Below are 14983 nucleotides of genomic sequence, written 5' to 3' on the forward strand. Positions count from 1 at the left end.
CTCCATTCATTTCTGTGGGAGTTCAGAGAAGAGAAAACTAAGTAGGGATGCTGGGAGTTATAGTTTCACAACAGCTGGAGTGCCGGAGGTTGCCTACCCCTGCTATAGACTGTGACCATAAACAACTAAAACAGGACTAAGACGGGAGATATGGTATAGGTGAGATATGGTGCTCTCGCCCCTCCTTGGTCTAACTGCTTTGATTTGAGTGTTAAAGCACAAGCAGATTTCAAGCACAATAAAGAAAAAAAGATTGGTCATAACTTGCAAATGGTTAAAAACATAAGGAGCTTATACCCACCTCCCTTATCTGCTGCTATGCCGACAGTTCCCGGGTCCCCGCTGCACTCCATTTTCAGCTCCTTTTCTCAACATGACAGGGAATCTATGGGATTTCTGCTCAGCCAATCGCAGGAGAACAGGAGCAGGAAGTGCACCTAGGCACAGTCAAAATGGCAGCAATGAAGGATTGATTAGGTATTAGTTTATTTTTATTTATTTTTAACAGTTTGCATGCCATGGGCAAGGATAATGGCATTTTTTTTTTTGTGGGATAAGTTGTATTTTCTACTGCCAACATTTAATATTGCATATGGTGTAGTGAGAAGCTGGAAAAAAATTCCAAACGTGGTGGAATTGTGAAACAGTGCAGTTTCGCCACAGTTTTATAGATTTCGTTTTTACAGTATTCACTATATGGTAAAACTGACTTGTGCTCTTCATTCTCCAGGTCAGTACAATTACAGCGATGCCATATTTTGTAGAGTTTTTCTTGTGTTTTAATACTGGGGGAAAAACAACAACTTTTTTTTTTCTTTTTCTCTCTATTATGACCGCTTAACTTTTTTACGGAGCTGTGTAAGAGCTGTTTTTTTTTTTTTTTTCAGAACGATTTTTAGTTTTTATTGATATCACTTTGGGGTGTGTGTAACTGTTTGACCAGTTTTTATTACATATTTTGTGGGAGGTCAAGTGGCCATGTTGATTTTCTTTCTGTTATGCCATTTACTGTATGGGATGTATAAAACAGGGATGGCCAACCTGTGGCTCTCCAGCTGTTGTAAAACTACCATTCCCACCATGCCCTGCTGTAGGCTGATAGCTGTAGGCAGCCTGAGCATGCTGGGAGTTGTAGTTTTGCAACAGCTGGAGAGCCGCAGGTTGGCCATCCCTGGTATATAACATACAGGCCTGACTTGGAATATACCAGTAATAAGCCTAGGAGCCTAGTACAGGCCTTCCCCTATCTGTCAGGTGGAGGTGTTCCTGCTGTGGTCACAAAGTAGTGCATGCTTTTGTTTATGTATTTATTTTATTTTTTTCACCGACCCATAAAAACAGACATGTGAACACACATTAAAGTCAATGGGTATGTGCGCCTTCAACAGAAATGCGGACAGCACACGTCGGTGAAAAATGAAAATGTTAGCATATATTCTGCGCGGTGAAGTAGAGGGCTGAGGCATAAAGGACACCTCCCCTGAGCTGTGACAGGAAGAGGGCTGTAGTAGAGGACACGCCCCCTGAGCTGTGACAGGAAGAGGGCTGTAGTAGAGGACACGCCCCCTGAGCTGTGACAGGAAGAGGGCTGTAGTAGAGAGGACACCGCCCCCTGAGCTGTGACAGGAAGAGGGCTGTAGTATAGAGGACACACTTCTGAGCTGTGACAGGAACAGGGCTGTAGTAGAGAGGACACGCTTCTGAGCTGTGACAAGAAGAGGGCTGTAGTAGAGAGGACACACCCCCTGAGCAGTGACAGGAAGAGGGCTGTAGTAGAGGACACGCCCCCTGAGCTGTGGCAGAAAGAGGGCTGTAGTAGAGAGGACACGCCCCCTGAGCTGTGGCAGAAAGAGGGCTGTAGTAGAGAGGACACGCCCCCTGAGCTGTGGCAGAAAGAGGGCTGTAGTAGAGAGGACACGCCCCCTGAGCTGTGGCAGAAAGAGGGCTGTAGTAGAGAGGACACGCCCCCTGAGCTGTGGCAGGAGCAGGGCTGTAGTAGAGAGGACACGCTTCTGAGCTGTGACAAGAGGGCTGTAGTAGAGAGGACACACCCCCTGAGCAGTGACAGGAAGAGGGCTGTAGTAGAGGACACTCCCCCTGAGCTGTGGCAGAAAGAGGGCTGTAGTAGAGGGGACACACTTCTGAGCTGTGACAGGAAGAGGGCTGTAGTATGGAGGACACACCCCCCTGAGCTGCCAGCCTGAAATAGATCTAGCAGAAAAAATAGAGCAATGAATGGAGAGATCTCTGGATCAATGTGAGGTACAGGGCTGGTTCTAGCTTTATTAGGAAGAGATTGTCACGTATCAATGATGGCATGAGCCCTTTTTAAGTGAACATTTCTGCTGTGCTAAAAGTCTAGAGGGATAGGACATTAAAGAATCTAGACAGGAACAGACTGACTTCAAAAATTATATCCAGAAAACCTTCCAGACATTTGTATCAACCAAAAATTTAAGGGAACCTGTCATCTAAAAAACGCCAGCATTACCTTAAAGTAGCCAGTAGTATGTTCCTAAAGATCCTTTTCTTCCTCCGGCCAGATGCACCAAAATCTTGCAAAACGAACTCTAATCCCCTGCACGCGCTATATAACAGCAGAGCTTAAAGTCAAGATAACCACACCCCCTTTCCCTGCCCCTTCACCTCCGACTGACAGCCGTGCACGTGAACGTCTGACCCGCGCGCGCACACACGCACTTGGCCAGCTCTGTGAACAGCAGAAGGCTATTGGCTTTCAATCAAAAGCGAAGGGGCAGGGAAAGGGGGCGTGGTTATCTTGACTTGAAGCGAGGAGGTTGCTGCCCCCTTGACTTCAAACTCTGCTGTTGCATAGCGCGTGCAGGGGATTAGAGTTCGTTTTTCAGGATTTTGGTGCATCTGGCCGGGCCGGAGGAAGAAAAGGATCTTTAGGAACATACTGCTCGCTACTTTACGCTGGGTTCAGACCTGAGCGTTCGCGATGGAGCGCTCTGTATGCGCGATTGTACGGGCGTTTGCAATCGCGCATACAGAGACAAGCGAACACCCATTGTCGCGCGTTCCCGCTGAAGTCTATGTACGGGAACGCGTGACAAGACGCCCCAAAGAAGCTCATGTAATTCTTGGGGCGTCGGGCGTTTTACAGCGCGATCGTAACGCTCAGGTGAAAACCATTCCCATAGGGAATCATTGGTTCTTGCCTGTTGAGCGTTTTACAGCGTGTAGGAACGGGCTGTAAAACGCTCAGGTCTGAACCCAGCCTAAAGGTAATGCTGGTGGTTTGGGAGGTGTTTTTTAGGTAACAGGTTCCCTTAAAAAAAAAAAAAAAAAACTGACACGTTGGAACTTTTGGTTAGGGTTATGGTGCAGAGACCTTCACCAATTGCTGGAATGAACGGGCAGAAGCGTATGGACCTGTACAATTTTTTTTTTTTTTTTTTTTTTTTTTTTTTTTCCCCTAAGCCCGTATATGTATAATCGCTCCACTTTGAGGATCATCTGAGCAGAGCTGAACACAGCCAAAGGTGCACAGCTTGGGGCTTTCTGTTGTCTTAGTATCCTGACCCCAACCGATCGAAACTTATGACATGTCACTAAACAGTTTAGAATTTTTCTTTAATCACAATTCACAGCTACAGTCTAATGATCATAAAATAAGTTGTTGATGTGACTAAGCCATGTCCAGAGAGGAGATGGCAGTCATTCGTCTACCCATCAACCCTTCCTGCAGTCCCCTCTCCATGTGTCTTCTTATGTATAACTTTTGTGTTGCAGCTGCTGATGAAGAAGCATTTGAAGACAATTCTGAGGAATATATCAGGAGGGATCTGGAAGGATCTGGTAAGGTGGACACATATTTAACATTGGTGAATTATTATTTTATTGATTTTTTTCCAAATCTCATGAAGCACAGGTGTGATCTTACAATGAGCCTCGTTCAGGCCACTTAAGGCCGCGTTCAGACCTGAGCGTACTGACCTGAGCACTGTGTGTGCGCGATTCTCCGGCGTCTCACATACGTGGCTCCGGTAGTATGCGAACGCCCATTGTCATGCGTTCCCGAAAGTCTATAAACGGGAACGCGCGACAAGACGCCCCAAAGAAGCGTCTGAACTTCTTGGGGCGTCGGGCGTTTTACAGCGCGATCGTACGCGCTGTAAAACGCCCAGGTGAGAACCATGCCGATAGGGAAGCATTGGTTTCTCCTTGTTGAGCGTTTTACAGCGCGTAGGAACAGGTGTGAACCGAGCCTTAGAGTTATAAGATCTTTTCTCTGAAAGGGAGATGGGTTAATCCCACGATTTATGCATGAAGGTGGATAATGAGGACGACAGTAGAGATCGTTGTGCTATGAGTGTCTGGCTTAGTGTTTGTAGCTTTTATATTGGCAGACGTTCCCTTATTTCTGACATTACTCCAGCTATTTCCAGCTAAATCACTCTTTTTCACCTTTTTTCAGACATTGATACCAGACGTCGAGCAGCTTGTGACCTAGTCCGTGGTTTGTGCAAGTTTTTTGAAGGTCCAGTCACCAATATCTTCTCGTGTTATGTGAATTCCATGCTCCAGGAATATGCCAAGAACCCAGTAGTAAACTGGAAGCACAAAGATGCCGCAATCTACTTGGTGACATCGCTGGCATCCAAGGCACAAACACAAAAGGTCTGACGGGCTTCTTTACTATCATTACAATGTGTAACACTCCCGTTATGCCACATAGGAGTGATGCACACTGTCGGCAGTGCCTTAATGTACATTGCATGCAGTATAGTTTATAGGACATATATCATTTTGGTTCTGTGGTAGGTTACAGACAATGATTGGCCTGGCACTGTGCACCAGCTGGATGTGCACTAGTGGGGATTGTTAGTGAGGGGATATATTTGTTTCTTCACAGCACGGGATAACACAAGCTAATGAACTCGTCAATCTAACAGAATTCTTCATCAATCACATCCTTCCTGATCTCAAGTCTGCAAACAGTGAGTAATAAGGGTGACATGTGAGAGAGAGAGCGTATGATGCAGTAACTAATGAAAACCTCATTACTATGTGGTCAGTGCGTTAGGGCGGACATTCAGCATCATGTCTGTCACCGATCCGGGAGGGCCTGTATAACTGTATGTGGAGTCTTTTCAGTCTGTAGCCTAAAGGAATTTTCACATTTACAGTTAATGAATATCCTGTGCTCAAAGCCGATGGAATAAAGTACATCATGTTCTTCAGGAATCAGGTAAATGTCAAGTGTTGTAGCTTCTTTGATTGCTTTCAATAATGCAGGTCTAGTATGGCCTGTATGTGCAGAAGGCTGAACCTTTAGTCTGGGCCTTTGTTAAAGGAGTTTCCTGAGATTTTAATACTGACGACCTGTCCACTGGATAGGTCATCAGTGTCTAATCGTGGGGGTCTGACATACTGGGTCCCCGCCGATCAGCTGTTTGAGAAGGCATCGGCGCTCCTGTGAGTGCAGCAGTCTTCTCGCTGCTTTTCCTAGGCTAGGAACATGTTCATCGGTCATCTGGCTTAGGAGCAGCACAGCCCCATAGAAGTGAATGGGGCTGAGCTGCGATGCCAAGCACAGCTGCTATACAGTGTGACCTATCCTCAGGATAGGTCATCAGTATAAAAATTGTCAGAAAACCCTTATAACCTTGTGCCTTTTGGATGTGCTACTGACATACATGCTTGTACTCGGATTATATTGTTTTATTCCAACTGGTTATTTGGTTATTTACAGGTTCCTAAGGAGCAGCTGCTGCTGGCCATTCCTCTGCTGATCTCTCACCTGCAGGCAGAGAGCATTGTTGTTCACACATATGCAGCTCATGCCCTGGAACGGGTATTCACCATGAGAGGAGGGGCAGCCAACACCACCCTGTAAGCTTCTGCTGCCTGTCATTATCAATGTGCCTGTCCATGCTCACACCTCTAATTGGCCTGTTGATTGGCCGCAGAGTCTTTATCACTTTGTATAGTGCGCCCCTAATGTGTATGGGGTTCCTCCTAACCATCCCCAACAGCAGATTTCAATATGTTTTGACCATTTGCTCTTGTGGGAGACTGCTGACGGGGGTGGGGGTGGCATATGGCAGCTGCTTTTTCTCTTCTCTGTTGAAATAAACTTGCATCATCACTTGATTTACAGTTTTTTTGTGTTTGTCTGTCTGTCAGATGCTGGGTCGTCTTCGGGATTAGCAACCTTAGGCACTTCAGCTGCTGTGTAACTACTACTCCCAGCATAAAAATATACTTGGCTGTTCTTCTAACTCCCATAGAAGAAAATGGAGGATTCTGGGAGTTGTAGTTTCAGAACAGCTGGAGTGCCAAAGGTTGCTGATCCCTGGATTAGATGTTTGTACCCTGTAATATGATATTTAATATAGTGTCTCTATCCTTTCCTCAGCATTTCTGCCGCTGACATGTTACCATACGCGGAACAACTTCTGTCCAATCTCTTCAAAGCACTCTCCTTACCTGGCTCCTCTGAGAATGAATACATTATGAAAGGTAAGTGATGAGCAAGCACACTTATTTTATGTATTTGTGGCCAGCATTGTTCCTTTTGTTAGTGTCCGTTTTGGAGCGGAAAACTCGCTTGTGTGAAAGGGGCCTTACTCTCACCACTCTTACCCCCCCCTCCATTCCCAGTTGGAATACTAGCAGGGGCCACCTGATTCCGATACATATAATAAAGGCAGCATTACTGAAATTTCTGGCAGGATACTCCTCCTTGGACACAATGGTGGCAGCAGAATGCAGGTGGCATCCACTTCATGACCAGTTACATTTACTTTTTTGCCAGCAATCATGAGAAGCTTCTCCCTGCTGCAGGAGGCAGTCGTCCCATTCATCCCTTCAGTCATCCCACAGCTGACACAGAAGCTACTGGCTGTCAGTAAGGTGAGTGCTCACGTTTGGCTCTCTTGCAGTGCTGAGCCTAATCATAATTTGTAACCATATTTTATCTCCTCTTTAGAATCCCAGCAAGCCGCATTTTAATCACTACCTTTTTGAGTCCATTTGCTTGTCAATAAGAATCACATGCAGAGCCAACCCGGCTGCTGTGACCAGCTTTGAAGAGGCACTTTTCCTGGTCTTCACAGAGATCCTCCAGAATGATGTGCAAGGTCGGTGGTGAATGATAACTCCTTCAATTCAATCAATAATAACACTCGCTAACACAAGGGATTATATAGTCTCTCCATTAGTTTTTATACAACAAACAGGCAGTCACTTGGGGTTGTCCAGAGGGGTAAAACTTGAGGTAACTGACTCAAAGGGGAATCAAAGGCCAATCTATGCACATGTCACTGATCTGCAGAGGTGACCCAACTCAGCTTGGCTCAGCAGTCGTTTCCTGTGTGTCACTAGAATGGATCAAGAGGTCAGTATTAGGCTACATGCACACGACCATTGTTTGGGTCCGCATCCGAGCTGTCGATTTTTGCTTCAATGGGGCCGCAAAAGATGAGGACAGCATCCGTTGCTCCTTTCCGTGGCCCCACAAAAAAAATAGAACATGTCCTATTCTTGTCTGTTTTGCAGACAAGAATAGGCATTTCTACAATGGGCCGCCTGTTCTGTTCCGCAAATTGCGGAAGGCACACGGGCGGCTTCCGTTTTTGCGGATCCGCGGTGTGCGGACCGCAAAAAACAGCACGGTCGTGTGCATGTAGCCTTACTTTTTAAAGGTTTGTTTTTTTTTTTTTTTTGTTTTTTTTTTTTTTTTTTACCAAAGTTTCTTCACAAGACAGTAATAGACAATTATTATTCTTCACCTTACATTTATTAACAGAAAGATATAAAATGCCAAATAGCATAATAATCATAAATGATAGACTCTAGTCCTTTGTTTGGAAGCAACTCTCTGCAGTTCCCACCAAACAGCTTGTAGCAATCAATTGCTTTGACTGGCAGCGTAAAATAGCTTTTTTGTCTTTCAGTTTGTATTAGTCCCACCATACAGCCGTGTTGCACCTTACTATACAGGATGATGGAGTTTATTAGTTGAATTTATATCAACTTAGGGATTGTGTTAAACGCTTCACTACCAGTGTGTTTACCCCTTTCCTTAGGGTCCATTCAGAAGTCCGTTGAATGGGTCCGCAATTATGCGGAACAAGTGCGGACCCGTTAATTTTCAATGGGGCTGGAAAAGATGCGGACAGCACACAGTGTGCTCTCCGCGGCTCCATAAAAAAATATAGCATGTCCTATTCTTGTCCGCAGCTGCGGACAAGATTAGGAATGATCTATTAAGTGCCGGCGATGTGCGGCGTCAGTGTTTTGCTGTCCGCAAAACACTACGGACGCCTGAATGGAACCTTACAGGTCAATTTTTCACTTCTAGGAATGGGCCTATCTAACAAATAACTGATTAATTTCTGAGCCAACGTACACGTATTTGATAGGATTTTTCACCGAACTTCTTAGACCTTTATTTTGTGCCATTTGATCACAGATATATATATTTTTTTAAATTTAAGGAAAAGCTTAAAATTATGAAGAAAAAATAAAATAAAAGATTACTGGCTGGCTGCAACGCAAGACTTCAAAAGGCTACAGCGCATTTTGGCGGCCTATTTTTATTTAATTTTTTTTAATTGCTGGTTCTATGACCCTGTACTGCCAGTACAGATGTTGGATAGTGCTAAATCATTACAAGCCACTTCAAAGTGATTTTTTTTTTGTCCCCCTAAAGTATATTCATCTTGAGGAAATTTGGACATTTTGAGCATTTTTGTTCTTTTAATAAAAAAAAAGAAATCTGCGTGCGCTATACAAAATATATCTAAAACGAATACCTAGATTTTTTCAGTTTTTCTAAGTTACAAATATTCCTCTATACTATTGCTCAAACTAATACATTTTTTATTTTATTTCTTTTTTGAACGAAAAAGGGGGGGTGTACGTAGTCTGCTATACTATTGCTAATACTAGTAAAACTTTTTAATTTTGACTTTGGAGTTTTATTTTAAAAAGTAAATTAACCCCTTCCTGACACAGGGCAGAAAGGGTTAATTCACAGCCTGCAAGCTCACACCAAGAAGAGCGCCTCCTGCCGGTTTTTACATTGTACCCTGTGATGGATCCTTGTAGTGAGACTCCTTCTGCTGGTCTCGGCACTGCTCACTGTGACTGCAGCACCACAAGGCGCAGGCAGATTGCAATGTTACCCAGCGCTTTTATACATCGGGTTACAGAGCCTACCGCCACGACGTATAAAGTCATGCGGCCGTACACAAGAGGTTAAATGCTTATGTACTTGCTTGGCTGTATCATCAGTGAGGTCTGGTTTTAGGATATCATGATCTGTAGGATTCTCCTCCTGACACTGATTCTGTATGCAACTTTTTAATGAAAGTTTACATTGCTTTCTGAAATACTTTGACTTCCTCACCATTTTCAAGACCTCTGCTTGCAGTCAGTGATCTAGAGACTGCTCACACAGAGATGTGGCTTATTTCAGTATTGTTGTATTTGCATAATTGATTAACCTTTTTAAGTGATCTTCTTTGCCAGGTTAGATTGTAGCACTAGCACTCTGTAACACTCTTATTTCTGTAGAGTTTATGCCATATGTATTCCAAGTGATGTCTTTGCTTCTGGAGATGCACAAGGACGACATCCCCACCTCCTACATGGCTTTGTTTCCACACTTGTTGCAGCCAGTTTTGTGGGAGAGAACGGGCAATATCCCCCCTCTGGTGCGACTATTACAAGCCTACCTGGAGAGAGGAGCGAGGACGAATTGCTGCCAACGCTGCTGATAAAATTGTAAGTGACCATTTAGTAGCTTCTGACCCCCATAGTATATTAGAGTTGAAAAGCATCCAGATGTGGTGTTGGATAATGGAGAATTTGTTTATCTCGACCCAGGTCGTCTGGTGTTAGGCACTCTGAACATGTGGCCGTGTATTTTATTTTCACTGTGTACAGTCAGTATGCTCATGTTGCCTCCACCTGTAGGCTTCATATTTGATGTAAGAATATTCAGGTTTGGTAATATGCCGTATGGGCTAATTCTGATATTGCCCAGTGCTACGTTAATGCAAGTCAGGCAAATTAGATGGAAAACCTAGACCCGGCACTGTCCAAGATTCATTTATTGTTCTTCCACCATTAAATCAGGAGATCCCCATCATCTGCCTGCCCCCAAATAAAACCGACAGGAGAACTGTTGCGTAAAACACATCTGCCCCATTGCCGGGTGAGAGATGTTAATGTGACATTTGCATTGAGCATGCTCATACCCATGAGCATAGAGTTCCGTAGTCGGGGCTCTATGCCGGAGGAATCCTGATCAGGTTTTATCCTAATGCATTCTGAATGGAGAGAAATCCGTTCAGGATGTCTTCAGTTCCGGACCGGAACGTTTTTTGGCCTGCGAAAATACCGCAGAATGCTGCGCTTTTTGCTCTGGCCAAAAATCATGAAGACTTGCCGCAAGGCCGGATCCAGAATTAATGCCCATTGAAAGGCATTAATCCGGATCCGGCCTTAAAGAGAGTCTTTCTCCTAATCTGAGCGTTTTAGACCGCTCAGATCAGGTTATAGACTCTTTAACCCTCATTACGATCATACCTTTCTCTTATGTGTCCCTCGCCCAGATAATGAAAATAACACTTTTTAAACTTATGCAAATTACCTTCTGAAGGTGCCCAGGGGCGGCGTTACTGGGCGATGTGCCCAGAAAAACACACCTCCAGCTGGCGGACGTCACGAGCGGCACCAGAGGACGGCGGGCTGGGAACTGGCCCGCACCTGCGCACTGCTCTGCCCATTATGGGCAGAGGAACATCCTTTCATATTGCGCATGCGCCGGCCGGCTGTCTTTAGTTCCCAGCCCGCCGTCCTCTGGTGCCGCTCGTGACGTCCGCCGGCTGGAGGTGTGTTTTTCTGGGCACATCGCCCAGTAACGCCGCCCCTGGGCACCTTCAGAAGGTAATTTGCATAAGTTTAAAAAGTGTTATTTTCATTATCTGGGCGAGGGACACATAAGAGAAAGGTATGATCGTAATGAGGGTTAAAGAGTCTATAACCTGATCTGAGCGGTCTAAAACGCTCAGATTAGGTGAAAGACTCCCTTTAAGCTAAACGTCGTTTCGGTGCATTGCCGGATCTGACGTTTAGCTTTTTCTGAATGGTTACCATGGCTGCCGTGACGCTAAAGTCCTGGCAGCCATGGTAAAGTGTAGTGGGGAGCAGTATACTTACCGTCCGTGCGGCTCCCGGGGCGCTTCAGAATGACGTTAGGGCGCCCCACGCGCATGGATGACGTAATCGCATGGCACGTCATCCATGCGCATGGGGAGCTCTGACGTCATTCTAGGAGCGCCCCGGGAGCCGCACGGACGGTAAGTATACTGCTCCCCCACTACTACTATGGCAACCAGGACTTTAATAGCGTCCTGGCTGCCATAGTAACACTGAACGCATTTTGAAGACTGATCCGTCTTCAAATGCTTTCAGTTCACTTGCGTTTTTCCGGATCCGGCGTGTAATTCCGGCAAGTGGAGTACACGCCGGATCCGGACAACGCAAGTGTGAAAGAGCCCTTAGATTCCATTTTTATGTGGTTGTCCTGAGCTGTCACATTGAGTCATTGTTCATTACTTGTTTTGTTTTTTGTTTTCTTTCAGCCTGGACTCCTTGGCGTCTTCCAAAAACTAATTGCCTCAAAAGCCAATGACCACCAGGGGTTTTATTTACTGAACAGCATTGTTGAGCACTTGCCACCGTAAGTAAGGCAAGGTTAAAGGGGTTTCTCATGACTTTATATTGGTGGCTTAGCACTGGGCTTCCCAGACAACTTAATCCGTCCAGTGCGGAACAGATAGCAGAGATGATGAGGGAGGAAGCTGCCTCATCATACGTGGAGTGACCCCATTATCACTGACTACTTCACTTTTCTTGTAGAGAATGTGTGGATCAGTACAAGAGACAGATCTTCATTGTGCTTTTCCAGAGGTTGCAGAATTCCAAAACCACAAAGTTTGTGAAGAGTAAGTTCCACATAGTAGATGAGTATTTTCTGATGTGAATTTCCTTTAGTCCAGGTTTGTGACATCTATATGATCTTTATATCTATATAGTACCATATGAATGATGGATGTATCTCTCTTTTTCTGCATCACACAGACAAACCCTTTGCTATGAATGGATAGTGTGCAATACTTCATCTCCTCTGTGGTGGTGCTGCAGGGAAATTGAACATTTAGGCTACATGCACACAACCGTATGCGTTTAGCGGATCCGCAAAAAAAAAAAAAAAACAGATGACATCCATATGCCATCCGTTTTTTTTTTGTTTTTTTCCCCTGCGGATCCATTGTAACAATGCCTAAAATGGACAAGAATAGGACATGTTCTCTTTTTTTTTTTTTTTTATTTTTTTTTATTTGTGGGGCTACAGAACAGACATACTGATGCAGACAGCACACTGGTGCTGTCCGTATTCTTTGCGGACCCATTGAAATTAAATGGGTGCGCATCCTATCCGCAAAAAAAAAAAAAGGAACGGACACTGAAACATTGTTCGTGTGCATGTAGCCTTATTGCCACGTTTTTTCCTCGGAATAGAGTGGGTTAATGGGGTTCCCTGGAGTGGGACTCTGTATGGCATGAGACTTTTTTAACCCTCATCGGATTGTCCAAGGAGAACCTATTTAATCTCTTTAATTAAATACAGTGCACAATTTGGCTCCCCCAAAACTTGCTGACAGGATTCAGAAAGGGTGTCTGATTCATTTCATGAATAGGATTAAATGACCTTATTACTGATCACCATAAGAGTTTTCCATTTGTAAAGTTATTTATTCTGTGATGGCTTGCCTTTATAGTTGAACAATGTAAGTGATGTTACGGTGAAGAGGATGTGAGCTCCTCTGCTCCACATAAACCTGCTGCTTTTTGAATAGTTCATGTGACACATCTCTGTACTTTGTATAAACACGTTATATGGGCTCCAAGCTGCTGCTGTGTGTGCAGTGTAATGGAAACCCAAAGGTTGTACTTATTGTCTGTAACCACAGTTATGTTCTCTGTCAGGTTTCTTGGTTTTCCTAAATCTTTACTGCGTCAAATATGGAGCTGTTGGTTTACAAGAAATGGTTGACAGTATTCAGCCCAAGTAAGTGTGATCTTCATGTTCGGAGGCTCCTGGTGTCTGTTGGTCTTCTGTCCAATCTCCCTAGATTCTGTTTACTTAGTACTTTTCATTTAGTTCTATCCTCTAAGTGCAGTTGCCTGTAAAAGACTGCAGGAACTGAAGCCTTCATTCTGGGGGTGGGCTGATAAGTGGGGATGCAGCTCGCTGTTCTTCTACCACTGATATGTGTAAGCAGTGTAATCATCATCCTCCTCCTCCTCTTACAGAATGTTCGGGATGGTAATTGAAAAAATCATCATCCCCGAAATCCAGAAAGTATCAGGACCAGTAGAGAAGAAAATCTGTGCAGTTGGCATAACCAAACTGCTGACAGAGTGCCCTCAGATGATGGATGCAGAGTACAGCAAGCTGTGGTAAGGGCCGAACACATGTGACATCTGACACTGACTCTTTTCCATCATAGAGAGATAGAGATCACTAGCCATGTCATGAGACTGACACCTGTACTTCTAAATAGTCTCCACATCTGGTTGAAGTCCACTGGTCAGCAGTCACTTGAGATGACTGAGCAGCAGTAGATTATTGTGAATTCATGTGATAAGGGAATGTTTAGTCTGAGAGCTGTATTACACCAACAGATTATCTGACCAATATCTGTCCAATCAGAGCAATAGTTGGTGAGTATAGCAAAGATATTTGTGTGTAATAGGCCATCTGACCAACTATTGGTCAGAAAATCTGTCAGATAATATGTTGGTTTAATACAGCCCTAAGGTTTTTTTCTCTCACCTCCTGCAGTGGAGTCTCAGATGTCATTCACAGTTTTCCAGCTTCACACTTGTATAGTTTACATTCTCTACATTTATGATATTCTCCCTCTTCTTTCAGGACCCCATTATTGCAGGCTCTGATTGGTCTGTTTGAGCTGCCTGAAGATGACACTATTCCGGATGATGAGCACTTCATTGACATTGAAGATACCCCCGGGTACCAGACAGCCTTCTCCCAGTTGGCTTTCGCTGGCAAAAAAGAGCATGATCCTATAGGGAACATGGTCAGCAATCCCAAAATCCTCCTGGCACAATCTCTTCACAAGCTGTCTGCCTCCTGTCCTGGGCGGGTAAGATCCTCATCAGGGAGTACATTCATGATGCTTTCTTGCTGTGCAGCACTCATGCCGTTTCCTGTCTTCTAGGTCCCCTCCATGATCAGCACCAGTCTGAATGCAGAGGCGCTCCAGTTCCTCCAGGGATATCTGCAGGTTGCAAGCGTGACATTAGTGTGAGGCATAACTTCCATGGGGTCATTGTGGAGTTGTCTGAAGGTTGCTGCATGGTCAGTGTATTGGTCTTGGACTTTACGATGCAGCCGTTCTACTTTGGTTAGTGCCACCGTGCCCAGTGCCTGTACGCTGGTTCTGAGGGTGAAGATTCTCATCTGTGCCCATCCAATAGGAATTAATTTATTGAACAGTTGGATTTCACTCTTGTTGCCTGGGTCTCCACAGGAAGCACTTATCTTAGTGTTACCATTTATCTGGTCACTGCCTCTTATTCTTTTTGTTTTCTTTTTTTTCTGTCCTTTTTATTTTTCCTCCTGAACTGTGATTAAATGGATGCATTTGCTTAATACGGTTTAGGTTTGTGGTTTTTATATTGTATGGCAGAAATGCTGCATCTAATGCTTGACAGATGGAATATGGTGGCCCCACTGATTTCTAGATTGATTGATGGGTTGGGGAATCAAACATGTTGCTTTCTGGACGCTTCTCCAGGAGCCAACCTCCTACCTCTTCTCTAATGGCAGGTACATATCCCCCATGGTTATACATCACATTTGTGGAGAGATGCTTATGTTGCTGTGTCTTATTAGTTTGCATAAGTCACAATC

At 44.6% G+C, this 14983-nt stretch overlaps 1 protein-coding gene across 1 annotated transcript in view; it reads left to right on the plus strand.

Moving 5' to 3' along the window:
- Nucleotides 1–14722, plus strand: part of CSE1L (chromosome segregation 1 like) — a 44076-nt gene extending 29354 nt beyond the window's left edge. The window contains 16 exon segments of the mRNA XM_044298375.1: nt 3757–3822; nt 4442–4644; nt 4880–4964; nt 5154–5215; nt 5720–5859; nt 6386–6489; nt 6785–6882; nt 6959–7109; nt 9550–9731; nt 9733–9759; nt 11625–11722; nt 11902–11987; nt 13033–13114; nt 13360–13506; nt 13982–14213; nt 14289–14722. Of these exon segments, the coding sequence (XP_044154310.1) occupies nt 3757–3822; nt 4442–4644; nt 4880–4964; nt 5154–5215; nt 5720–5859; nt 6386–6489; nt 6785–6882; nt 6959–7109; nt 9550–9731; nt 9733–9759; nt 11625–11722; nt 11902–11987; nt 13033–13114; nt 13360–13506; nt 13982–14213; nt 14289–14378 (1853 nt within the window). The 3' untranslated portion in view covers nt 14379–14722.
- Nucleotides 14723–14983: the final 261 nt, after the last annotated feature.

This window comes from Bufo gargarizans, chromosome 6, assembly GCF_014858855.1.
Source record: "Bufo gargarizans isolate SCDJY-AF-19 chromosome 6, ASM1485885v1, whole genome shotgun sequence".
NCBI lineage: Eukaryota > Metazoa > Chordata > Amphibia > Anura > Bufonidae > Bufo > Bufo gargarizans.